Genomic DNA, 26026 nt, shown 5'->3' with positions numbered 1-26026 from the left:
GAGTACTTGTGGCACCGTAGAGACTAACAAATTTATTTGAGCATAAGCTTTCATGAGTTACAGCTCACTTCATCCGATGAAGTGAGCTGTAGCTCACGAAAGCTTATGCTCAAATAAATTTGTTAGTCTCTAAGGTGCCACAAGTACTCCTTTTCTTTTTGCGAATACAGACTAACACGGCTGCTACTCTGAAACCAGTGTCTGTGTAGGGGTGACCAGATAGCAAGTGTGAAAAATCGGGATGGGAGTGAGGGGTAATAGGTGCCTATATAAGAAAAAGGCCCAAATATCAGGATTGTCCCTATAATAATGGGACATCTGGTTACCCTAGTGTGTCTGATCCTCTGTGCCCTGCGGGGGGGGGGAGGCACTTTTCCATTATCCTCTCTGCCCTGGGGCATAGACACTATTTCCCATGATCCCCTCTGCCCTGTGGGGGGGAAGGGAGGATAGACATTTTCCCATGAGCCTCTCTGCCCTGGGAGGGTAATACACTATTTCCCATGATCGTCTCTGCCCTGGGGGTGGTTGACACTATTTCCCATGATACCCTCTGCCCTGTGGGGGGGAGGGGAGGATAGACATTTTCCCATGAGCCTCTCTGCCCCGGGAGGGTAATACACTATTTCTCTGCATAATGACAGGTTTCAGAGTAGCAGCCGTGTTAGTCTGTATTCGCAAAAAGAAAAGGAGGACTTGTGGCACCTTAGAGACTAACAAATTTATTTGAGCATAAGCTTTCGTGAGCTACAGCTCACGTCATCGGATGCATTTGGTGGAAAAAAAAAACTTTTTTTTTTCCACCAAATGCATCCGATGACGTGAGCTGTAGCTCACGAAAGCTTATGCTCAAATAAATTTGTTAGTCTCTAAGGTGCCACAAGTACTCCTTTTCTTTTTACATTTATTTGAGCATAAGCTTTCATGAGCTACAGAATGCATCCGATGAAGTGAGCTGTAGCTCACGAAAGCTTATGTTCAAATAAATGTGTTATTCTCTAAGGTGCCACAAGTTCTCCTTTTCGTTTTACACTATTTCCCAAGATCCTCTCTGCCCTGTGGGGGGGAGGGGAGGATAGACATTTTCCCATGAGCCTCTCTGCCCTGGGAGGGTAATATACAATTTCCCATGATCCTCTCTGCCCTGGGGGGGACACAATTTCCAAAGATCCTCTCTGCCCTGGGGGGGTGACACTATTTCCCATAATCCTCTCTGCCCTGGGGGGGGTGACACTATTTCCCATAATCCTCTCTGCCCTGGGGGGGGTGACACTATTTCCCAAGATCCTCTCTGCCCGGGGGGTTGACACTATTTCCCATGATCCCCTCTGCCCGGGTGGGGGCTGGACAGACACTATTTCCCATGAGCTCCTTCGCCCACCGCGGGGAACGTTTGTGCGCGGCCCCTGTTTCCGGGGGGAAGCGGCTCCTTCCGGTGCGGCCGGAAGCGGCCGTCCCATGGTCTGGCGGCGGGATGGCGGCGAAAGGGGCCGCGCTGCTGCTCCTGCTCGGGGCGGCAGCGGCGCCGGGCCCGGTGCGGGGCTCGCAGGGGGATCGGGAACCCGTGTACCGGGACTGCCTGGCCCAGTGCGAGCGGCGCAACTGCTCGGGGCCCGGCCTGCGGCACTTCCGCTCCCGGCAGCCGCTCTACATGAGCCTGACAGGTACCAAGCCCCGCCCCTCACGTCTCCCCCTCCGCCTTAGCCCCGCCCCCCCGGGGCCCTGGCCCCGCCCCCTCTCCTTAGAGCCCCTCCCCTTTAGGCGCGCGCCCGACCTCGTGCTCCTCAAGGCCCGTCGCTCTTACTGGCCTGGCAGCAGCCCCTTTCCTGGCTCCATTGCTGATGGGTCCCCCCCCCAGGATCCTTGTCCTCGCCCCATAATCCCTCATCCCCTAGTCCCCAGCACGTGCGTGCGCTGACATTCCCAGACCCCCGCCTGTAGGGCCCCCCCCAGCCACAAAACTCCTGCCATCAGCATCCTCCGCAACCTGTTCTCGCAGAGCCCAGATCTCTCCCTTCCCTGCCTGGAACCTGTTTCCCTCAAACCTCGTGATAAGTCACGTGAAAGGGAACAGGTTCTGGGCATTGTGACAGAGGTGAAATGGGGAGACAGTCAGCTAGTGGGAGCCGAGGTGGGTGAGGTCATATCTTTTATTGGACCGACTTCCATGTTTACGTAGAGCGCTTTTCAGGTCTAGGAAAGGTAATCGGAGTGTCGCAGCTAAATGCGAGGTGGAGCAGGTTGCTTAGCATAAGGAGTGAACTTGTAAGAGACCATTCAAGGTGAAGAGGGCAGTCAACATCTCTGCGGTAGTGGGACAAAGGAGGGTTAGTGGGTTATAGATGATTGTAATGAGCCATAAATCCAGTGTGTTTATTAAGTCCATGATTTTTAGAGTCTAACAAAATTATGAATTTAAGGTCCCAGGCTTGTCTAGAATTTAAGATCCCAGCTAGTGTGAGAGAAGTAAACATCCTGAGGCTGTTCAGAGTGAGCTGTAGCTCACGAAAGCTTATGCTCTAATAAATTTGTTAGTCTCTAAGGTGCCACAAGTCCTCCTTTTCTTTTTGCGAATACAGACTAACACAGCTGCTATTCTGAAACCTGTTTTCCCCTGTGGGTCTCCTTGGTATGTTTTTAATCCTGTGGGTGGGTTCAGTTGCTTAGTTACACCAGATGCCTTGGAGGTGCAAAGGTCATGGGGAATGATAGATAACATGAGAGAGAGAGCACAAGTAGCAGAAGTAAATCGGCACCAAGCTGGATCACCTTGGGGAGTAGAGAGGTTTTATGGAACCAATGGGACCATCTAAATCCATTCGATAGCAATAAAAGTTGTGACCCTCTGATGGCTGTTCCGTTGCCTATTTACTAGGGGTTGGGTGGTTTTCAGCACCGTTCTAGTGGACGGGTGTCCACCTCACACAAACCATCTCCCTGTTTGGCCTGCTTGTTGGTGATCTTAGCAGGTGTACTGAGGACTAAATGGGCCGCAGAGACCATGCCTTTCTTATAGAGGTGGTCACCCTGCTCAGACTGAGGTATGTGGGCATAGGGTCTTGCAGTGCTGCCGCCTGCACTGTACCCACTCTGGGCATGTCTACACAGTAAAGAAAAACTCTTGGCTGGTCTGTGCCAGCTGACTTGAGCTCGTGGGGCTCAGGCTGTGGGGCTGTTTCATTGTTGTGTAGATTTCTGGGCTCAGGGTGCAAGGCTCCTGCCCGAGCCCAGAAATCTACACCACAATGAAACGGCCCCACAGCCCGAGCCCTGCGAACCTGTGTTGGCAGGCGCAGGCTGGCCATGGGTTTTTCTTTGCTGTGTAGACATGGCCTCTGTGAACCGATAGAAGGGCCTCAGAATCCGGAACAGTCACCTTTGCCTGTTGGAGATCATATTCTCAGGTTTCTTGTTTATTTGTGACTGTAACTTACTGCAAGTGCACAAGAATAGCAGTCAGAAAACGCCACCTAGTGCCAATGCCTTCAGAACTTGTCAATCAGTTGATTTCATTGTACCTTAACTTAATACATATGTAAAGCAGGAGGTATCAAAGGGGATGTTGACGCTACCAAAGGGATAGTCAGATCAACTTGTGCAATAGACACATAGGTGTTGAGCTACATTTCACAGAGACCTTTCTGTCCCATCCTCCTTCTCTGACACCCCCAGTCTATTGGGAATGCGAGCAACCTGAACTGCTAAAATAAATTCTACATTGCATTGTTGTCACCTCCTAATAAGTGGTTCCATCTCTCCTCTGTGTGTCTCTTTCAGGCTGGACCTGCAGAGATGACTGTAAATATGAGTGCATGTGGCTTACAGTGGGGCTTTATGTCCAGGAAGGTTACAGAGTGCCTCAGTTTCATGGCAAGGTGAGCAGTAATTTGGCACAGAACCATTTGGCCCCAGATCATAACTCCTGTGACCTGTGCTGCAGCCATGAAAATGTCTCTATCTTTTCCTGTTTGGCGAACTACTCGCTGTTGGTTCTTGGATCAACCTTGTGGCAAAATAGAGTCCTGTAATTTCAGGGGACTGCTTGTGTCCTGCTTATGGGCACTTGGTTCCAGATCACCACCCTACCTGTGTCATGAAGTCCTTTGCTTCATAGAAAAGGATGACTTGCTTGGTACCATTAGCAACCTGCCAGTACAGGAGGAGGGTGACTTGTTATTGAGAAACGATTCATCTCCTGCAAGTTCTCTTGTCTGTTTCTCTCCCCTTGATCTCTGCATGAGAAACAGGATCTTTTTTTGTACAGGTGATTGGTACCTAGTGCTGTGGAAAGTAAGGATGGGCTGTGGTTAAGTCTGGGAGTCAGTAGACCTAGATTTGAATTGTACCACAGCTCACCACAGACTTTGGGGAAGTCGTATATGGCCAGGTTTTCAAAAGTGCTGTCTAGTTTAGGCTCTTCTGTTTTTTAAGTGCCCACCTTAAGATGCTCAGGTCCTGTTTTTCAGCAGTGCTGGATGTCTGCAGCTCCCATTGACTTCAGTTGAAGTGTTGGGCGCTCTGCTTCCTCTGAAAATCAGACCTGCAATTCCTTGGTATGAATCCCTCATGGGACAGCTGTGTAAAATGTAAGAGTGGGGGAATAATATGAACTTAGAGGGGGGTTACGTGGCTAAATTCATTAATGTTTTCCAAGCTCTCTCAGAACCTGGCATAGAAGGTGAGAGGAAAGGCAAAGTATTCTGAATTATTTATTGTTTTCATATGTGCTTGAAGGCTCCCACTGAGAAGCCTACTCGGAGCATCCAGCACACACACATTTTATGAAGCTTCTAAACAAAAAAAAAAAATCCTTTTCATCCTCAGTTAAAATCTTCCGGCACTTCTGGGTTCACTAGAGAGGCCCGATATACCATTTTTCTAGCCCATCCCTGATACCAGGAGCCTGTCAGTGTGCTTTGTGGATCCTGTGACCTCTCTGAATGGTGCATCTCTAGTGAACCCAGGGGAGTCCGGCATCTTCATAGAGGCTGAAAGAATTTTGAATAAGATCATTTAACCCCCTGTCCCATTCCTGTTTCTGTGCCAAATGCCCCTGATAACCTGGTGAGTGGAAGAGCCTTTAGCATGCATGTCTGGGCTTGACTTAGCTCTGATTTCAGCACTGATCTTGTTTCCATTAGGCGTCCTGAGGAAGAAAGAGGAATGTATAGAGAGACGGGTTTGTCTTGTGGTTCAGGCACTTGGAATGGGACTTAATTCTTGGCGTTGCCACAGACTGCCCTGTATGACCTTGGGCAAGTTGGTCTCTATTAGGGATGTAAAATGTTAATGGTAGGTGTTCGTCTTGCCTGTTAACCTGCCTGAACCGTTAATCCCGGGCCGGCGGGCCTCAGCGGGTAGAAAAAGGAAGACGAAAATGACTGTGAAAGGAGAGATTTAAAACATAGCTCAGAGTTGTTCCAAGAACAGAGTGTTTGAAATTTTTTTCACCTGGCGCTCCAGTCTGGCTGTTCCAGCAGGGTAGAAGGTTTAACTTCTGCTGCCTACAGCTGGCAGGAAAGAACTGGAAGTGTGAATTCGTTTTGTTAACTGTGTCCCTCTTTTCCCTTCCCTTTTACTTTTATTTTTTAGTGGCCCTTTTCTCGCTTCCTGTTCTTCCAGGAACCTGCTTCTGCCTTTGCTTCTTTCCTTAATGGACTTGCCAACTTCGTGATGCTGACTAGATACAGAGCATCCGTCCCGCCTTCATCTCCCATGTACCACACCTGTATCGCCTTTGCCTGGGTAGGTAGCTTGAAAATCCTCCTCATTCCTTTCATTCCTCCTCCCCAACCCCTTTATAGAACTTCCTGTTTTGTTTTGTATTTAATAGTGACTGTTTATAATAACAGGTTTCAGAGTAGCAGCCATGTTAGTCTGTAGTCACAAAAAGAAAAAGGAGTACTTGTGGGACCTTAGAGACTAACAAATTTATTTGAGCATAAGCTTTTGTGAGCTGTAGCTCATGAAAGCTTATGCTCAAATAAATATGTTAGTCTCTAAGGTCCCACAAGTACTCCCTTTTCTTTTTGTTTATAATAACTTTCATTTAGAGAGCGCTTTTCATCCCCAGTGATCTGCAGAAGGGATCACTAAAATGCAGCCACCTCTGGAGTGGCATGCAGGAGCTATCTGAAAGTGCACGGGGTAGTGAGGAAAGAAGGGTATCAGATCTATTGAAACTGAGGAGGTATTTGAGGGAGGAAGAATACAATAGCCCCAGGAGAAGTTTCTCCCTGAAAATGAAAGACTTGTGTAACTTGTGGCTTTCACTTTGAATGGTTTAGATTTTTTTAGGAAGCACATCCCTCCTAAATGATGGCAAAGATTTCACACACATTGCCCTTGATCCTGAGATTGACACCATGCAAGTAGCCTGGCCAGAGGTCCATCCATGTCCTGTCCTGTCCTGTGCTCGGCTGCCCAAGCAGCTTCTGTGATTCTGGAGACAGGGACCAGATTTTGGCTCTCCATTTGTAAATGCTGGGTGTAACAATTTGTGTCCAAGGAAGAGAGAGTCTGGGGAATGAATGAACTGCACCACAGAGGGCGTCTCTGGAATACCACTTCAAGGGTCGCTGGATAGAGCTCGGCTCTAGTGACACTTGGTGCATAGAGAATTAGAAATGAATCGTGACTTATCTCTGGGCCTCCCAGTGTGCTGACCACAACCCCAGTTATACTGGAGCCTGACCAGGGTCTCAGCTTTAAACAGCTGCCATTCAGGGCATCCTTGTCATGAAGAGCCTTCTAAAGAGAAATCCTCCACAGCCCTGTTATTAATTTATCCCCAAGGACTAAATGGGAACTGGTGACAGAGAGATTTAGGTCCTATTCATGGGCATTGAAAATATAATTTCCCCATCATTGGGCTAAGGGATGTGAGTGGCTATCGTGCCTGGATTGGTGAATGTTTGTGGTGATTTTTGCAGGGCTGCTCAAGGTGGTTATGTCCGTCTCTGCAGTGGAAGACTCAGGACTGCTCAAAGCGCTCTGAGTCTGAGGCATCCTGAGGGACCGTTTGATCATCTGACCTCAGATACAGACCATAGAATCTCATCCAGTCACCGCTGTATTGAGCCCAATTACTTGTGTTTGGCTACAGCATCTCTTCCAAAAGAGCGCCCAGGCTTGATGTGAAGCTAGTTAGTTCTAATGGTTAATAACACACACTTTTTTTTTTTTTTTTTTTTTTTTTTAAAAAAGCAAAGATAGATAGATAAATTGTCCTTTATTATGGGTTCCTGTTATGAGGTAATCTAAGATGGCAACAAACCTAATGTTTCACCGCAAATTCAAAGTTTTTTAAAAAGGTGAGTTGGTGGATTAGCAAAAATAATTCCTGCTCAGTGTCTTGCCTACTTCTAGGACAGTGAAAGCAGTGTGCAAACCCCTGTGTACATGCAGTGAGGACAGACAAATGGGGGAGTACGCTACTCAGGTTTCCTTTAACATACAAAGAAACGTGACCTTGCACCTTGCCCAAAGGGGATTATGAATTCCCCTTGTGTATTGTTCCCAACTGCACATTATGGGACAGAGTAAAGAACACTGCTCTTGAGTTAGCAATGAATAGTGCTGTGTGTGCGTGGAAAAGAACAGACCCTCTGCTGTCACTGTCTGAGGTTGTGAATTGCCATTTTAATGCAACAGCTTAATCTGACTCATTCTGTGTTGTTGAGTTCCTTGAGTTGCAGCCTCCTAGACTTGCTGCAGGTGCTGTACTGTGTGGTGTTGGATTATCCAGCTGCTCTGTGGCAGTCTAGTATAGCAGCCCGCTTCTCCCCCAGGGACAATAAGAGTGCTGGTTAGTATTTTGGGTTCTGCTGGAAAACTGCTCTGTTTTAATCCAGCCAGGCCAAATTCTTCTGGGTTTCGCCAGTTAAATCAGGATGAGCGCCATCTGAATGAATCGAGTTACTCTGGCTTACACCTGCTGCTCAGAGCAGGATGTGCCTTTTTTGTCTGTTGCAAGGTGACTACGCATCACTGCTCCAGCTTTCAGCACTGTGCTATTCGATAGTATCAATTTTCGACTGATTAAACCGTGTTTGCTTCCTGTGTTTATTAATTTAGCCTTTGGCTTGGTTTTCCTTCCTCCTTGAAATGTAATTCATTTCTTACAGCTCCACGGAGGTTTTCTTCCCCCCCCCCTTTGTTCTTATTCTTCTGTAACCCAGCTGTCATCTATGCCTTAAACATTTCATCTCCTTCCTTTAACTGCTTCGTTTGGCTCCTGCGCAGTGTCCCTATTGACTTTCTTTTGTGAGTTTGCTGGTACCAGGTAGTCAGTCTGTGCCCTGAAACATGAGATTTGATTTACTCTCAGTGCATCATTACAGATAACATTGATCATAAAGTTGTCCAGTCCTCGTCTTGGCCTTTTAAACCTTGTTACAGTGCTTGTGTTCTCTGGCCCTACGCCTGTGATTTAGGGAACTGGTCTTATGAGATGCTGAGTACTGTCAGCTTCCTTGGACTTCAGTACAAGAGCAGGCCCTAGGCGGAGGGTTGGCTGGTATGTGTGTAGAGCAGGCTTGTGTTCGTCACAGTGTTTTGTGACTGTCGTGATTCCACTTCTGGATACAGGAAAGGATTCTCCCAAAGGCCTTGTCAGCACTGGGAGTTGGAATGCTACTAACTATGCAATCTGAAATGTGAAGGCCCAAGTTCTTAAAGGTATCCAGAGTTCTCCTCTCAGCATAACTCCTAGGGGATCTGCCGCCCAGTGCAACTCTCAGCCCAGAGCAAGGCACACAGTGCATGGGCAGAGAAAGGGTGCATGGGTGCCTCAGGAAAGGATTTTTTCAGCAGCTGGATAGCTGGGTGGTGAGTGCGTAAGCTAGCCAGAAGTAAATGCTGAGGAGAGGGACTTAGGCACTGAAGTGGCAGGCTTGGTGCACGCAGTCTGAGAGATGTGCCTTCCTCTGCTCAGGATCCTCAGCTGTGAACCCTCTCCTGGAGGCAAGGGCTGACCTGGCTTAGGTGCCTAGCAGCCAGAATCCTGTATCTTTGTTTCCTGTTTCACTTGACACTTCTCACACTCTTGCTCTACATTTCCCTGTACCCCAGCTGTCTTGTGTGGGTGCTCTGCTGCCTCTCCACCGATTGGTGGGCTGTCTCCAGCCCTCCTGATGACAGGTTGGCAGGTAACGGGTGTTAGGTGTGCTCGGCGCACGCCTGCAGGACCAGGCTCTGCTGGTGAAATTGGAGTTCCTCTGTCTAGTCAGAGAACTCTACTTCAGGGCTTTGACTTGAACTAGGTCTCTGAGCAGCTGTCAGGCAAGGTCAGGGCTTTGCAAATGCCAACTGCCGGAAGTGTAGGTGCCTATGCAGCAGTGGAGTGGCAGTTCTGAGAATGTCAGTGGCACCTAAGTGGTGGATTTAGACACCGTGTGCCTCTTTAGATGCCTGGGTTTCTTCTAAGGATCTGAGCCTAAATGCGGAAAAGGACTGTTGTGGGCTTAAGCCACGATGAGACTTGATTTCAAGTGGCTTGAATGGGGTGGCAGTTTATCCCACACCTGCTACTGCGTGGTTCTTGCACCTTCCTCTGCAGGACACAGGGCGAGATGGACCATGGGTCTGACCCACTCTTGTCAATTCAATGTGTTTAACATTGTCTGGGCCAGCTGGGGTTAATCCCAGTGTCCTGTCAAGTTAACAACGACTGGCTGACATGCTGTTAAACATAACCGCATTCGCTGGAGACCAGGACTAAGCTGCATTTGATATGGGGTAATTAACACATGTTCTAACACTGGGTAGCTTTCCAAGTGCAGACCAGCTCTTAGTGCCATGTCGCCATGGGAGGTGCAGCGACAGTCATGTGGGGTGGAGAGGGCAGCTGATCCAGGAGTCTCAGCAGAGCCTACAAAGAGGCATTTATGGGAGCTCCACCAAAATCTGGCAACCTTTGGATCCGCTTATCAAAGCACCTGCAATTACCACTTTAAGGCAGGTGAGGCACTGTTGATAGTGAGCAAAGGCTGTTCATTTGTCTCCAGAGCAGGGGAGGGCAAACTTTTTGACCCGAGGCCACATCAGGGAATATAAATTATATGGTGGGCCATAAATGCTCACAAAATTGGGGTTGGGGTGCAGGAGAGGGTGAGGGCTCTGGGGTGGGGCTGTGGATGATAAGTTTGGGGTGTTAGGAGGGTGCTCTGGGCTGGGACCGAGGGTGGGAGGGAGATCAGGGCAGGGACAGGGGTGCGGGCAGAGGTGCAGGTTCCAGCTGGGAGTGCGGGCTCTGGAGTAGGGCTGGGGATGAGAGGTTTGGGATGCAGGAGGGTGCTCCGGGCTGGAATTGAGGGTTTTGGGGAGGGAGATCAGGGCTGGAGCAGGGGGTTGGGGCATGGGGAGAGGCTCAGGGGTGCAGGCTCTGAATGACACTTACCTCAAGCAGCTCCTGGAAGCAGTGGCATGTCCCTTTTCCGGCTCCTACGCAGAGGTGCAGCCAGGCGGCTCTGCATGCTGCCCCATCCGCAAGCACCGCCCCTGCAGCTCCCATTGGAGCACCGGAGGGGACCATTGGAGCAAGTAGGAGCCGGAGCGAGGCCATGCTGCAGCTTCCGGGAGCCACGTGCTGCAGCCCCCGACCCAGTGCCCCAGCCAGAGCACTGGAGTGGGGCCAAGCTGTATGGTCCTGCTCCCAACCCCGCTCCTCAGCGGGAGCTAGCTGGCTGACTTAAAACAGCTCGCAGGCCGTAGTTTGCCACCCCTGCTCCAGAGCATTTAACTAAACAGCTGATTCAAAAAATGTGCACAGCCCCATTAGACGCTGCCAATCCTTGCTACAGGCTTCTTTAAATCCGATTTTCGTGGACTCTTGATAATGAGATTGACGGGATGTTTAGTGGAAACGTGATGATTCACGTGAACAATTGGCACTTAGCTAATAACAGTGGTCGCTTAATCCTCTCCCATCCATCCCATGCCTCGGCTAATGAGGTGATGAAGCATAGCTGCTCTGTAAAGGGAAATCCGAGTCTTGCTTCTCTTTGCAATACACTGGGCCGTATCCCTCACTTAGCTAACTCCCGTGACTTCCCTGGAGTTAGGCTGGGGTGCATTTGGCCTGCTGTTAATTTCCATTTCTGCTTCTACTGTTTTAGAAATCCTGCTTTTCCTCTTCATCCCTCTCTTTTCCACATGGAAAGCACTGAGAAGTTTGTGCTCTTCGCCGCCACCTGCTCCCCACACTACAAGGAACTCCGAGGACATCTACTCTGCAAAAAAGAACCCACGGCAGCGAGTCTCACAGCCTGGATCTGCAGACCGAGTCTTGTGCTACGGTGCCAAAAATAGCATGTAGATGTTCTGCTCAGACTGGAGTTCGGGCTCCAAAACCCACACCCCTGCCTGAGTTCCAACCCAGGGACTCTAACCTTTGCTTGGATTGTTTCTTTGCGCTTAGTCAGTTTCTGGTTTCTTTAGTTCTGCATTACTGATTTCACTCTGGCGATTGACGCTCCTACCTGTGTCACTTAGGAGCATCTTCTTAATCTAGTAACTGGAGCCACCTCTGGACTCTGTTCCCTCTGTTCTAGATCACTTTATTTAGATAGTATCAATAGTTTGTCTTCCACCACATCCCCACCCAACGAGGCCGAGCTGCTTCAGGTTTATGCTTAATAAAATAACAAAAGCTGATTACGGTCTCCCTTGTTGAATCTTCGCTGTGGCTCATATACTGAGACTTTCGAAAGAGCGCAAGGGCATTCATTTGGTGTGAGTCCTATGAACTTCTCAGGTGTGTAGCCCAAGGCTGTTGATTTAATGATCTTATAACCCTGTTTGAAAGAGCTCATTTGCGTGCAGGGATTAAAGAGTTGCAGGAGAGAGAGACTGGAAAAAATGGGTGTTAATTGTGCATCAGGAGGCGTGGAACTCTTATATAAGCTAGCAGGCACTGTGCTGGAGGTACAATGTGGTTTCACCTAAGGATCGCAAAGCTTTCTCCAGGCATTTAATTAAGCTCACAAAAATCCCTGAGAAGCAGGTATTATTATTGCCAGTTCAGCTGTATAAACAGAATTGCAGGAAATGTTGTGTAGGAGCTATGCCTCTGTTCTGTTTTATTTTTAAATATATACACTGCAGTGGAAAGAAAAAAATATAAACAATGAAATCCTCAAAACCATGTATAGAAAGAAGCTGTAAAGAAAGTAAAAGAAATTCTCCTAAGTAGTTTAGGAGCTTAGTGCTCTTGTAGGTTTTACCCAGAGATCAGGAGAACATGCCGTCGTCCAGCCATGAGGCATGGGCTTGACGCAGGAATTATTGGATGAAGTTCTATGGCCCATGATACGGTAGATCAGACTAGATCAGTGTAATGGTCTCTTCTGGCCGTAGGTATCTATGAAAGTGTTCGGACAGTGCTAGGGTCTTTGGCAATGGCTGGTGATAAAAGACTGTAGGTCAGGTTAGGCCCTCAGTTACTTCTGTGCAGTTCTGTTGGTGTCAGTGGTGTTGCAGGGTGTACATGAGAACAGATGACCCATCTGTTAAATGTCCTCTCTGGTTAAATGGTGCCTTGGCTTATTAAAAATTAAATGGTTGGTAAAAATTCTACCCCCAAGTTATCCTTTTGTGCGCACTCTCGAATGAATCCCATCTCCTGTGTTTCTCTTAGACTGTAAGCTCTTTGGGGTGTCTCATACAGAACATCTAACTGTCTACTTCTCTTAGGTTTCATTAAATGCCTGGTTCTGGTCTACAGTCTTCCATACAAGGGACACTGATGTAACCGAGGTGAGTGTTACCCTGCTGTGGCAGCTTTGCATGTCTTGGCAGTTGAGGAGCTGCGATCTACCCTTGCTTCTCAGCCCCCTGAAATCTACAAGGCAAGCCCTGGGTGTAAATGGGGATAAGGAACACATGGCTATTCTCTAGTTCAGTGTCTGCTGAGATGTGGCTGAGGGAGACCTGCCTTTACCTCCATAATGACAGAAGATGCCCCTATGCTGCTGACGTGAAGTCGGGGGGCTGCAGAAAGGGGTCTGGTGAATCTGTCTGACCTGAAAAATGGGTTCTGTGTAACAAATCTGTGCACCCCACGAGAGGTGTCCATGCCCAAACCTACGAAACTGTGACTGTAAAACCACAGACTCCACCGCTTGTCTCTGATGCTTGGGCTGCCAGCTGTCTGGGATCCTGGCCAGCAGTGGGGCTGTCAGGTGCTGCTGCCGTACAAATACCAGAAACGGGCAGCCAGTTGTAGCACCTGAAAAGACACTGAATTTGCACGAAGACTAGCTGGCTGCATTTCTTCTTCCACCCACCCTGTTGTGTCCTGTCTGTCTGGGCCCTGACCCAGATAGAAGGGTAAATCTACTCTTACTAGTCTATATTCTCTCAGCATCAAGGCCCATTTATATTCACTGTGTGCCAAATCCTAGGAGTGCTTACCTGAGCAAACTGTCAGTGGCAGCTGAGTAAGGATGGAGTTAAGTCCCCTGGAAACTAATCTGATATTGTTGCTGCCTTGTGCACAACATATGTTCAAATGACTCTTGAAAAGAAATTGTGGTAAGTTCCATTTCTGGAACTCTCAGCCCTTTAAAACCCTGATCTCCCTGACTCTCATCAGTGTCTGTGCTGTCCCTCCTTGTCTCTCTTTGTTGCACTTCTACCAGGGATCTAACCAGGCCTCTTGTCCCACAGAAAATGGATTACTTCTGCGCTTCCACCGTCATCCTGCACTCCATCTACCTGTGCTGCGTTAGGTGAGCTTTGTACAGTTCCTGTCTCCCTGAGATGATGGGCGTGTCTCTGGCTTCACAGCTACAGAGTTGGCTGGCAGCCCTGCAGCTAGATAAGCTGTAACCTGGTATTTACTTTTCTCCTCCCCTCTTTGTGCTATGAGAACCTGACTGCGGCTTTGTTTAGACAAGGAGCTGGGGAATGCCACTTTCCCTCACACAGAGGGGAATGTGTCTGAACTTCTGATAAGGGACATCAGCATTGCTGCGTCCTAACATTCAGAAGGTGAAGGAGAGAAACCCAACATAGAATCAAAGGGACCTCAAGAGGTCATCTAGTCCAGTCCCCTGCACTCATGGCTGGACTAAGGATTATCTGGACCATGCCAGAGCTGGCATGTGCCCATTTTAGGGTTAGCCACTTCAGGAACAGAAGTAGCCATCTGTAAGTGCTAGCAAGGTTTGTATTCTGCTAAAGAGAGCTGCTTATGTCCCAGGGCTTGGGGCTTCTTATTGCTGTCTGTCAACACAGCCCAAAGCATTCAGCTGCTCTACAGTTTATGAAGCAAGCACTACTTCTTCTTCTTACCTGGCTGTATCTGGGGCAAGAAGGTGAGCTATGAGATCCATAGTAGTTAAGAGGTAGAAAGACCTCTGAGTTCACTGAATCCTCCCCTGCAAGGGCAGATCCATCCTCTGCCAGGGGGTTGTGTCAGATACTAAACTGCTTCTATACTTCCAACAGCATAAGGCCAGAAGGAACTTTTAGATCATAGAATATCAGGGTGGGAAGGAATCTCAGGAGGTCATCTAGTCCAACCCCCTGCTCAAAGCAGGACCGACTAAATCATCCCAGCCAGGGCTTTGTCAAGCCTGACCTTAAAAACCTCAAAGGATGGAGATTCCACCACCTCCCTAGGGAACCCATTCCAGTGCTTCACCACCCTCCTGGTGAAAAAGTTTTTCCTAATATCTACCCTAGACCTCTCCCACTGCAGCTTGAGACCATCGCTAGATCTGCTAGTCTGACCTCCTGTGTGGCACAGGCCACTGAATTCCACCAGCTGCCCTAGAGTGAGTCCAATTGTGTGCCATAGGGAGAAAAATGACGATGCCATCGAGGCCCTGGGACGGGGTGTGGGTTTTGTTTTCTCTCCTTTCTCTGAAGCATCAAGGATGGCCATGCCTGGAGATGGGCACTGGGCAGGCTGGGCCAGGGTTCTGAGGTGACGTGGAGCAGTCTCTCTCCCTCTCTCAGGGGTTTGGCTGGCCGGTTCTTGCTCACAGGCTCAGGGTCTAACAGGTCACCATATGTGGGGCTGGGAAGGAATTTTCTCCCACATCAGATTGGCCATGACCATGGGGCTTTTTCACCTTCCTCTGCAGCATGTGGGGATGGGTCACTTGCCAGGATTATCTGGGGGTATCTCACTTAACCATTTCCATGCCATTGTGGGGGTGCCTTGGGCATTGATGCACCTCGGTCCCTCCTGTTCTCTGCCTGCAGCACATAATAATCCAGTCTCCTCTGGGCTGTGATACTTGGGTCTCATTTGGTGGTTGGGGTTAGCATGCGGGTGCTGGGAGGAGTTGGTGGCGTGTGCTATACAGGAGGTTAGATGGGATGATCTGGGGTCCCTTCTGGCTTTGAAGTCTGAGACTCTCTAGCGGCTGGGAATAGATTAGGTGAGATCTCCTGGGGTGGGAAATGCATTGCTGGATCTGGTGCGAAGCCGCTGGTGTGTCCTGCAGGAGCTGTGTAAGCTGCTGGAGTTTGAGAACTTCTCTGCATTGTTTTGGTTTCCATTGTAGGACCCTGGGTCTGAAACATCCAGCCTTTGCTAATGCCTTTGGGGGTTTTCTGGTCCTCTTCCTGGCCTGCCATGTCTCGTACCTGACGCTCGTGCGCTTTGACTATGGCTACAACATGGCCGCAAACGTGGCGATCGGTAAGGCCTGGGGGAGGCTGGAAGGTGGGGGTGGGGTGGGTGGGTCGGTTTTTGTTAGTGACTTGGAATGAATGTGAGCAATGGGACAGTATCCAATTCACACACAGCCTGGCCTTTGGAGCCACTAGGTGCTCAGTGTCCCCCCATGGGCAGGATTTGGGAACATACGGTGGTTGGAGAGAGTCTGTCTGGCTCTGCCTTCTGGAGATGGTGTCTCCTAGCTGTTCCACTGCACCTGTGTGCTGAGGAAAGAGGGGCTGATCTGTTCCCTGGGACTAAGGGTGTTTGTTATCTCTGCTTCTGTAGCACAAGGTGGAGTGGCTGTTTATCTGCTAAATCTAAGGACTGCACTTGTGTGGCTGGTGAAATCACCAGGACAGTCCTGACTTGGTGCTAGTCCGACTTTCCCCTTTGAGTTCATATAAAATGCCATTTTCCGAGTACCATGGCACTGCCCCGGACCCCTCCCTGCTTCAGAAAATTCAGCTGCTTCAAAACGTTGGCCAGAGTTCTTAATGGTCATTCTCCCCCGGTGCCTCCATTTCCCACTGTCCCCTGCGCTCCGTGTTATCGCAAGTCTCACATTACTTGGTGTTTTACTTCGAGCCCTGGCTCCTGGTGTTGTGTTTTGTGAGAATCGAAGGTCATTGTTTTTAAAAGGGTAACTTGGCAGCCCTTGTGGCTTCGGAGGAAAGTTTGAAAACATGACCCTGGGTGTGTTGAAAAAGTTCAAAAAGAGGAAGGCAACCAGAAGGCAGAATGGGCTGTAGCTGGCTACGAGAGGCTGACAGTGCAGCTGAAGCCTGAGTGCCACATAGGGACCGTGACCCTGTCTCTTCCTCTAGCCACACTCCGCTTCCTTGCGACATTGGCAGCTGGGAGGCTGATTGTCCTTACGTCCGTTCTTTGGCATTGCAGGAGCAGCCTTGTACTGAGGCAGGGCCCAGAGTGCATTGCAGTGCACCGCTGGGGCATCTGGTCTGGACAGTGGGGGCACAGGGACAAATTGAGAGGAGCAAAGTGATCAGGACGCTGAGTGGCAGGCAGCTGGTTAACTCCCCGGAGGCTGAAGTGTTCTGGGGCGTGGGGATAGGTGACTATGGCGAGAGAATTGTGGGTGGTGAAGAGGAAGGGACATGGCAACATGAAGGCACAGTGGGAAGCTTGGCAGGTGTGGCTGGAGGGGAGCATAGTCCCCCCCCTTGACTCCCCCAGTCCCAGTGACACTGCCTGGGATGCATCCTGGATCTGAGAGCTGCCTGCTCTAGGGCTAGCAGGGGAGAGGGGAGCACACGAAGTGGCAGGGGCACATTTAAATGACACTCGCATCGGCTTGTGAGCCGTACTGCGGGTGAGCGAAGCGTGGGCTGAGTCACTTCCAGGGCCCAGTGTCTACAGCCAGGTTCTGGCAGAGGGCGGAAACACCCCCAAAGGGTGAGCTCAGCCTTTGTGGGAGGGGAGGGGAGGCAAGGCAAGGGTGATCTGGGGTGGTCGGGACGTTGGCCAGCTCTCTATGGAGCCCAGTCCTGGATAGCGAGGTCAGTAAGAGGAACTGAGTGCATGGGGAGGTTCCAGGCGGGTGTGGGGGGTAACCATGCGGATGTGGAGTAGAGGAGGTGACTCCCCTGCTCTGCCCTTGTCTGAGCAGCAAACATTCGCCCAGCCCAAAGAGCAAGTCCTGCTTCCTGTGACCATGAGATCCTCCGCCCTGTACCTCTTGCCTTCCAGGCCTTCTCAACCTCTTCTGGTGGCTGGGATGGTGCGTCAGGAACCAGCAGCGCCTCCCGTACGTGTGGAAATGCGTGGTGGTGGTGCTGCTCCTTCAGGGTCTGGCGCTGCTCGAGCTCCTGGACTTCCCGCCCCTCTTCTGGATCTTCGACGCACACGCCATCTGGCACATCAGCACCATTCCTGTCAACGTCCTCTTCTACAGGTCAGCCTCGGGTACGCGGTCTCTGGGGGGCTGTTTGGGTGACAGAACTGTGTAATTATTTACCAGGTGACTCCCCCCTTTGAGATCCAGTCCCTGGAATGGCTACAGCAAGAACGCAGACAGCACGGCAAATGTAATCCCCCGTTATGCAGCCAGGCCGCCATATGCTACAGCTCCATCCGATCTCACCAGCTTGACAGGTTTGGGTTAGACGAAGTCACGCCTGGAAAGGGGTGCTTTTGACTCACTAGAAGACGCTCTCCCTTCAAAGTGGGAGCTGTCTCTAGCATTTGGCATCCCAACAAGAAGCAGTTTCATGGTGAGTTCTTCCCAAATGGGAGCACAGTCCAGACGGGCAGATTTTACGACCCACCAACACTGAGAGCAGGGAGGAAGGGAGATCTTGTGGTTAGGCTGCTGGCCTGGGACTCTGGAGACCACAGCCTCCCTGTTTGATCTTGGGCAAGTCACTTACTATCTCTGTGCCTCAGTTTCCCTACCTGTACCAAGGGGGCAAGTGCATTAACAAGTCTGAGATGCTCAGGTACTAGGGATGGGGGGCCATACAAGTACCTAGACAGTGTGCGGGATCCCTTAGCATGAGTGTAATTCTGCCCCGTTAGTGTCCCACCAGCCCACCTAGCCCATACCAGTAACCCAGCAGGGAAGCCCCCGGTGCAGAGCCGCCTGTGTTGGCAGCGCAAGAGCAAATGCAGGGCAAGGACTTGGCGCCGGTCATGTTTTCAGATGGAGTTAATGTCATGTGAGCTCATTACAGTTAACAAGCTAACAGGGTGTGAGCTGTTGGAATTAATTATGCGAGTGGTGCCCTTTAGAGCACTGCTCGCTGGCAGCCAGGCCTAGCTATCGCTGCAGACAGGAGCTCAGAACTTCACTTCTGCCCGAGGACGTTCGTGCTAGGTAGGCCTGTTTGGGGGGGTGGGAGTGGTGTTGTGTCCAGTTGCGCAGGAGTCCCTGTCCCCTCCGCCTCCCCTTATCTCTCCCTCCCCAGGATCTGCATTTGGACATCACCCACCCAATGTGTGTGACTGTTCACCCTATCCCACCTAAAGAGAAGATGCATCCCATTCCCAAAGCTCTCCCCCAGCCTTCCTGGTCCCCTGACCTGGGTGCCAGCACCCCCCAACCTCCTTGCAACTTCTGATCTGAGTGACACGGAGTTGGTGCCAAGATGTATGGTGGATCCAAAGTGCAGGGGATTTAGGTTCAGAGCCATGGCTGGTGTAATGCTGACTTCCAGCTGCTGAACAGGGGGCCCTCAGTAGTGAATACAAAATAGTGGGTTCAGAGTGCAGTTGCTGGGAGGAGGTGTTGGCCTGGTACGGGTCAGAGTTGGTGACCTGGTGTCCCTTTTGCCTGGGCACTGACTCCATATTGCATTGACTGTATATTTCTGACAAAAAAGACCCTTTTCTTTTGGAATTAGCCTGAACTAGCTGCCACTGGAACAGCTTGGGTTCAAATGGGGGCAGTTTCTGGCTAGACCCCCTCCCCCCACGCCACGCTGCCTCTAACCTGCTCATGCCGCTCCCATTATCCTTGCAGTTTCCTCCGTGATGATAGCCTGTACCTCTTGAAGGCAAACTCGGACAGTCTGAAAATAGACTAAAGCTGTCGGAGGTGCGGGCCTGTTGTGTGGAGAGGAGCGATCCCCTTCCTGATAGAAAATGTCACGTGAGACCTTCTGAGCGCCTTTCCCAGCAGCTTGCCGGGTCTCAAGCCAGCCGCTCTCAAGAAGCGGTGATGTTGGGCACTTTCATTGTGTCCCTGTCCAGAATCTGTGCTGTGCCAAGACCTGCTCTCTGCCTTCTTTGCCTCCTGGGTGCACCAGAATCCTGGGTAAACGTCCCCCTCTACCAGAGCTGAGTTTTGTTTCCTCTTTTTTTTTTTGCCTTCAGAAATTTTAATTCTAATCCCATGACTTGTTCTATTAGAACATCAACGATCCATCTCGCCCACGCACTCCCCCCCACACACTGTAATTAATGCTCTTCTGTGCTACCGGGCAACATGGTGCTTTTCCGTTTCCACTGTTACGAAATCTGTTTGATTCTCAGCTTGCTGAAGGATTTCAGACTAAATGGGAAATGTCGGTGGGCCAACTGGTGACTTGGTAGACTGGAAGATGTCACGAGCATGTGGTGGGGACATCTGGTCATAAAGTTGTGTGGCCCACAGGACCTCCAACTCTGCAGTCCGGAGCCTGCTGAAATGGATTATTGTTAATATGTGTAAATAATATGGGTGGGCCAAGGGCATACGCTGCTCTGTACATTGGATTCACTCATCCTCTGAGGATAGAACGTGTGAGTCTAAGCCGTGAAACCTTCTTCAGCAGTTGTGGGGAGGTGGATCTCCCAGGTTATTAGGCACTTGGGGTGAATGTGGGAGCTCTTTGCTGTGCAGAGGGGATTTTTTTTGAAATGGGATACTTGGTGCAGTCTTTGAAAATCTCAGTGCAGTGTGAAATGCCAGGCTGACTTATTTTTCCGCTCCTTGACAAACCTGCTCTGATGAATCCTGTGTGCCCTATAGGGGAAAATGTCCCTTTCCTGCAAGGGGAGGGGGCGTTAAGGACCCCCAGAGATTCTCTAGTCCCTGCATGCCACCTTAAATCATCCACATGTTGTGGCTAATGCACCATCCTTTCTGGCTGTTAAGTGCTGAGAAGGGGCTCCCTGCAGGGCTGAGATGAGGGCCTCCTGGCTAGAGGTGGGGGAACAAATTATTCCAGTTGTTGAGGGGAGCAAATGAAAAGAAAAACAGGACCATTCTGCGCATAATGACATTCCTGGCACCCCCTTTGCAATTGCATTAGTCAGTGGCCTGCTGTTTGTTACAGGATTAGGGCCTTACTGAATAAAGTGAAAGTCTGAGTGCTCTGGGCTCCGCTCATAAAAGCAGAGAGACCAGGAATGCGGCAGAAAGCCGAAGGGATCAGCAAGTGCCTTCCTGATTGCCAAATGAAGTTAATGAAGTAGATGATCGCTCATCGCAAAAGTTGTGACTATTGGTGTGTTGCTGCGCCACCACTAGGTGGTGAGCGTTGCCAATCCATTTACATTTCGAACTCTCTCCATCTCCAGGGATGAGGCTTAGAGCCGGCCAGCTGGGCTGCTTAGCATTCGCCCTGGGCTTCATGCAGACAGAAGTGAAGACTGTCCGGCATCAATGTGCCCTGTGCCACCAGAGCGGACTTGGGACATTGGCTTGGAGAGACCATGAATCTGGGTGTTCTCCATTGTATTGTGCTGTTTGGTCTCCTAGAGAATTCATGCCTTGTGTCTGAATGGGCCCAGCCTGTGTGTGACCCCGTTAGAGACAGCCAGGCCGTTCCTGGTTCTGTTAAAAGCTTGGAGTTATTAGCTCAGACTTCTAGTTTGCATGGGGCTGCAGTGCTTGATTTTGTGTGTGTGTGTGGCTTGTTTGCAAAATTAGATTTAGTTTCATGGTTAAGATAAAGTCCAGGTGTATGTTTTGGGGGGGAGGGATCGCACTCCAGTTGGGAAATGGATTTTGGTTTTTTGTTTTTTCATTTTAGCAGTTCTTTTAATGGGTGACACACAGGAGACCATTCTATTCTTGCATCTTTTCAATGGTTTCTTCCTTGTATTTGCCCTTTTCCTTGTTGTGGGTGCAGCCTCGAGTAACCTCCGTTACTGGGCTGGGCTGCCTACCCAACTCACAGATGTGACTCGAGAGAAGAGGGTAATATACAAGCTGTTCCAAACAAGGGACAGGAAGCCAAGAACTCACTCGGGGCCTGAGGTACAATGAGTCTGGGGAACTTGGTCCCTTCAGCACTGACCCCGCAAAACACTTGCTCATCAGTAAAGACCTGAGTGGTTCCACTGACTTAGCTAGGACTGCCTAAGGCTCTGATCCAAAGCCCTTTGCAGTCAGTAGACAGGAGGTCAGACATCCGTGCTTGGTGGACTGGGCCGTACAGAAGTCTGCAAGGACGATGGCCTGGAGAACATGAGCCAAGCTGGGAAGACCTGGCAAGTGACTACCCAGAGGACTTGTATTTATGTTGACCACAGTTAGCACAATAGCTTGTGTTTAGTGGAAATTAGAGACTATGGCAGCATGGTGATAACCCCAGAGAACTGTTAATGGTGGCTAACCGTGTGTGTGTGCGTGTGTGCGCGCGCGCTTGTGTCCAGATGTAATTGACTACATACCATTATGTTTGCCCCTGCCTAGGGCCAGGTGTCTCAGTCTGTATCTCTGTCACTGCTTTGTCTTATTGTTCAAAAACCAAACTGTTGAACTTAAGTTGCCTGTAACATTCTTGTCCTGGTGATGAGAAAATCTTCTACAGCCCTTATGTTTGTCCCAGCCTTACATATGTCTCTCTCTCTCTCTCTTCTCTTCTGCCTCCCCCTTGTTTAACCTGCCTGTTCTCTTCCCAGAGAAACCACCCAATACCCTGGCTCTCCTCCAATTCCAGGGCTTGTAAACTCCACCGCTGCCCAGCTGCACTGAGCTGCTTAATGCAAAGAGTGACTTCTGCATGTTCCCCAGACATCTGTGGAAAGATCAGTCCAGACAAGCCACCTTGAAAGCTTTAGGAAAATTAAAAGTAGAGGCCAGCACAATCCTGGTCCTTATCGCTTATTAGCCCCCGCTCCGAATTCCAAACACTCTAACCTGGTATCCTCCATTCATCTTGCTTTACAGAGATCCTAGACTAGCCATACCTCTGGTGCAGGAGCCCGTAACTTTGTAGAGCCATATCCAGAATGAGCGAACGGAGACATTGTATGACTCCACAGCACTTCGTTGTCTGGCTAGTGGAGAATGCCCAGTCCAGCTAGCTTCTGGGGCTGGGAAATCTCAAGGTAAACAAGTAGAATCCTCTTCCTGCCGGGTGAGAGCCGTTTGTGGAGAGGTGCAGTACCTGTTGCCCAGGAAGGGCCATTCCCACACAGGTGGATCTGAGCAGCCAGGGCCAGGCTCTCTGTCAGATCGGCGTTGAAAACGCTAGGCAGGCCAGCTTTCAAGTCAGCCCTGGAATTTCATGTTGGAAGTGGCGTGATTAGAGACCATGCACAACTCTTGATGGGGGCCAGAGTCCAATTTAAAGATTTGGAGGGGCGGGGGACGCCTGCCTCACACGTGTCCTCTGGGCTGAAGAGCAGCAGGAGAGCCAGGGCAGCGGCAAGCGAGCGCCTCGGGAAGCCTCTCATGGCGGCTGGTGGGGATCACAGGTCAGCCCCGGGCTCCTTCGGAGGGAAGCAAGAACATATCGGGGCACATCTTGGAGCTGTGCCGCCCACCTTGCCTGGGGAGCACCCAGCCGTAAAAAGGCGGCCAGGCTTGGGGAGCAGAGGAATCAGGCAGCCAGCCAGCGCTCTGGCTTCCACAGCCCAGAGAGCCAGGGACCCAAGCAGGCTGAGCAGCTTCCCACCAGCTTTCAATCCTCCGGCTTCTGGCAGGAGGCAATGGTTTCCAAACTGTGGGCCCCACGGTTTGAAAACCTGAGTGCTAAATGGAGGGCAGACACCGGGGGGGCTCACATGTCCCCCTGCATTGCCTCTGGGCGTGATGTGCACTGATCATCAGTGAGAGGGGGCGAGTGGAGCTGATGGGATGGCAGCTGGTGCTGGGTGGCTGGAACTGGCTGAAGCTTTTCCCACATTCAGTGCATTGTAGTGGGGTCGTTCTCTGGCTGAGTCTTGCTGGGCAGTGACATGTCTTCCTGAGACCTCTCTTGCAGCCAGTGGATTTACCTGGTCTCTTCCCTGGAGGGATTCTGTCCCCGAGGACTCGGGGTATCTTCCTGGCAGTGGCCCATGTGGTTCCACAAGGCCAGGCCCTCCTCTCGCTCGTCTTCAGTCGCAGTCTCACCCTCTGGCCATGCAGTCGTCCAGAACTGTGGCTCTCACCCAGGGGTCTGCCAAAATAAACCAGAGAGCAGGGTTGAAGTTGAAGCCTGAGCAACTTAGTTTTGAGGGGCCCCCTGTGGCATCAGGCCCTGGGCCATGCCCAGCTGGCTACCCCCTAATGCTGGCCCTAGCTTTTAATCTACTGGATATGCAGTTGTGGCCCAGGTGGGCCATGGAATTTTTAAAGCATGTTGGGGGGTGGGGTGCTCAGAAAGAGAGGTTGAGAACCCCTGGTCCAGAGAATGGCTCCTTCACCTTGGTAGAGTCTCCTGCCTTCCTTATGCTGGGGCTGCAACAGGCCAGCTGGACTCGCTTGCCAAGGTAGGCACCAACTGGCATATCTGCTGCTTCCTAGGTCGCTGGTGAGCGTCGGCCTGTTACTGGAAGGAGTCGTGATAGGCCTCGGTATCATCCTCTTCTGACAGTGCTGGGACATGGCTGGGCTTTCCCAGGTGGGGGTGGGGCTGATTCCAGCATTCCCTCCTGGCACGGGGCCTCCTGACACTCCAGCCCCTGCTCTGTCCCCTGAGACTGGCCTAGCAGGACTTCCCTTGCTTCCCCCACTTCCTGAAGAGCCAGCGTCCCTTCTTCCCACTTGCTCTGCAGGCCCTAGGCTCTGACCTCACCTTTCCATCCAGCAGCCATCCCAGGGCTTTGCCTTATTCCAGCCTGGTCTCCTGTAGTCACTGTGCTCCAAGTCTCGGGGGAAGCATCTCTGGAAAAAAATGCCCTGTCTCTGGTTTTAAACCTTAGTTTTCCTTATTCACTGTGTGTGCGCATGTGCTGGAGCAGATAGTTTTCGGGCCAGTTTAAAAACTCCTATTGCACTGGGAGGCCTTGGTCCATGAGCCCCCTCCCTCCCCCGGCTTTCCACCAGAGTGCTGTACCCGAGCAAGGAGGAGGCATTTGGTGTGAAGCTGTAGTTAGCAGGGTTATAATGGAGGCTTCTCATGGAAATTCTTGCCAAGAACAGACTGGCTGTGTGTGCAGTGGTGTACAACAGATGATCGTACAGTGAAAGCAGGTGAAGTTTCTTTTGTGTGAAATGATTGACCCCGGCTGCAAAAGCAGTTTGTGGCCTCTGAGCGCTCTGTGCCAACTTCTTACTGAAACGTCCCAGTGGGTAATTTTAGAAGTAGAAAACAAACAGCACATCCTCCCCGGATAGCTCCCCGCCAACGCAGCACATTGTGTGCTCATTCGCTGGCCATTCACCCTTGTAGCTATCACCAGAGCCTGGCATCTGTTTTTCACATGGAAAGTGACCGGACATTCTACTGGCATCGCCCCTGCCAGCCACTTCAGCTGGGCTTGGTAACAGAATTTCCTGAAGGTGACCTGAAAGTGCGGTTGGTGGGAGCAGCTGCTTTACTGCGGGGGAAGAGGGAGAGCATAGATTTGTGGGTTTCTTTTTCCTCCTCAGTTTCCAAGGATATTTCCTTCTCTGGTTATACAGGTGATGGGTTGAGATAATCTGTATATATCATGGTAATAAGGGAATGGGGGCAGATTTTCTATCACTGTACAGCCCACACACCTGTCGTGTGGGGATGTGACTGTGACTAACTTGTATTCTATTGCTATTTCACTTCTTAAATCAGCTCTTTGGAGTGTGATCAGTTCATTGTATTAGACTTGGGTCAAGTCGGCGATTATTGCAAATGAACCTTTGTCTGTATTGTTGTCCTGGTTTCTCTGAGAATAAAATTGTAATTAATCTAATAATCTCCATCCCATTCATCTGTTGGTTTTTTGCTCCCAAATCTCCACCTAAAAGAAAAACCCTTTGGAGTTGCCAAAAATATTAATAATAACCACTCTTTAATCCCCCTCTCTGCCTCAAATCCTGAATTAAGTGGAGTGCTGTCATGTGGCCAGCTGGGGGGCAGGTTTGGGAGGGTCATGGCTAGGAAGCAGCTACCTCCATCGAGGGATCAGGTCCAGGAGTTACTGGGTTAGGGTGGAGGGAGAATTGACTGGAAAGAGTGAGGGTGAGATGGGAACTGGAGTGGGATTGGTGGTGCCAGCTCTCGGATCTCCTGTGGTTAGTAATGGACAGACTCCCTTTCACTGCAGTTGGGAGCAGGGTTGGGCTTCCTACCAGGAACCCTGATTAGAGCAGGATCCCAGCCACTCTCCTGGCCCCCATCCTCTCAACCGCGTGGCCAGGGGCCAGCCAGGAGACCCGGAGCTGCAGTCATATTCGGCTTGCACTCTTGGGATAAAGCTCGGGCCATACTGCCGGCCTTTCCAGGGTTTGGATTGGATGACATGGTTATGACGTTCTTTAGACAAGGCAGAAAACCGTACGATCAAATCAAACTCCAAGGCAGGTGGACTCTGATCTGTGCTTTCTTGGGCTGAGACTGACAAGATGTAAGGGAGCACCCAGCAGTCAGGCCCTGGGGAAACTTCTGTGCTTAAGGATGCAACAGCTCTAAATAAAACTAGTTGCTTTATTTAACGCAGCTTGTGCACTTTGTTCCAAATCCCTCTCTAGGGACAGGAAAGGGGAATGCAGGGGTG

At 50.5% G+C, this 26026-nt stretch overlaps 1 protein-coding gene across 9 annotated transcripts; it reads left to right on the top strand.

Moving 5' to 3' along the window:
• Positions 1–1324: 1324 nt before the first annotated feature.
• PGAP3 (post-GPI attachment to proteins phospholipase 3) lies at positions 1325–25225 on the top strand. Of its 9 annotated transcripts, XM_043503555.1 has the most exons (9): positions 1414–1664; positions 3778–3875; positions 5593–5745; positions 12694–12756; positions 13669–13730; positions 15519–15655; positions 17304–17588; positions 18705–18887; positions 19155–25225. In XM_043503555.1, the coding sequence occupies exons 1-8, from the start codon at positions 1475–1477 to the stop codon at positions 18854–18856; spliced, it is 1140 nt and encodes a 379-aa protein (XP_043359490.1). In that variant the 5' UTR covers positions 1414–1474; the 3' UTR covers positions 18857–18887; positions 19155–25225. The 9 variants fall into 9 exon arrangements, 7 of the variants coding, with proteins under 7 accessions (XP_038241378.2, XP_043359492.1, XP_043359490.1 ...); XM_038385450.2 differs by lacking the exon at positions 18705–18887 and having other exon boundaries at positions 1325–1664; positions 17384–17588; XM_043503554.1 differs by having other exon boundaries at positions 18705–25225.
• The last annotated feature ends 801 nt before the right edge of the window (positions 25226–26026 follow it).

Source organism: Dermochelys coriacea, chromosome 27 (assembly GCF_009764565.3).
Source record: "Dermochelys coriacea isolate rDerCor1 chromosome 27, rDerCor1.pri.v4, whole genome shotgun sequence".
NCBI classification, from domain to species: domain Eukaryota; kingdom Metazoa; phylum Chordata; order Testudines; family Dermochelyidae; genus Dermochelys; species Dermochelys coriacea.
The sequence above is the reverse complement of the archived record's forward strand: the minus strand, read 5'-3'. Positions and strand labels throughout refer to the sequence as shown.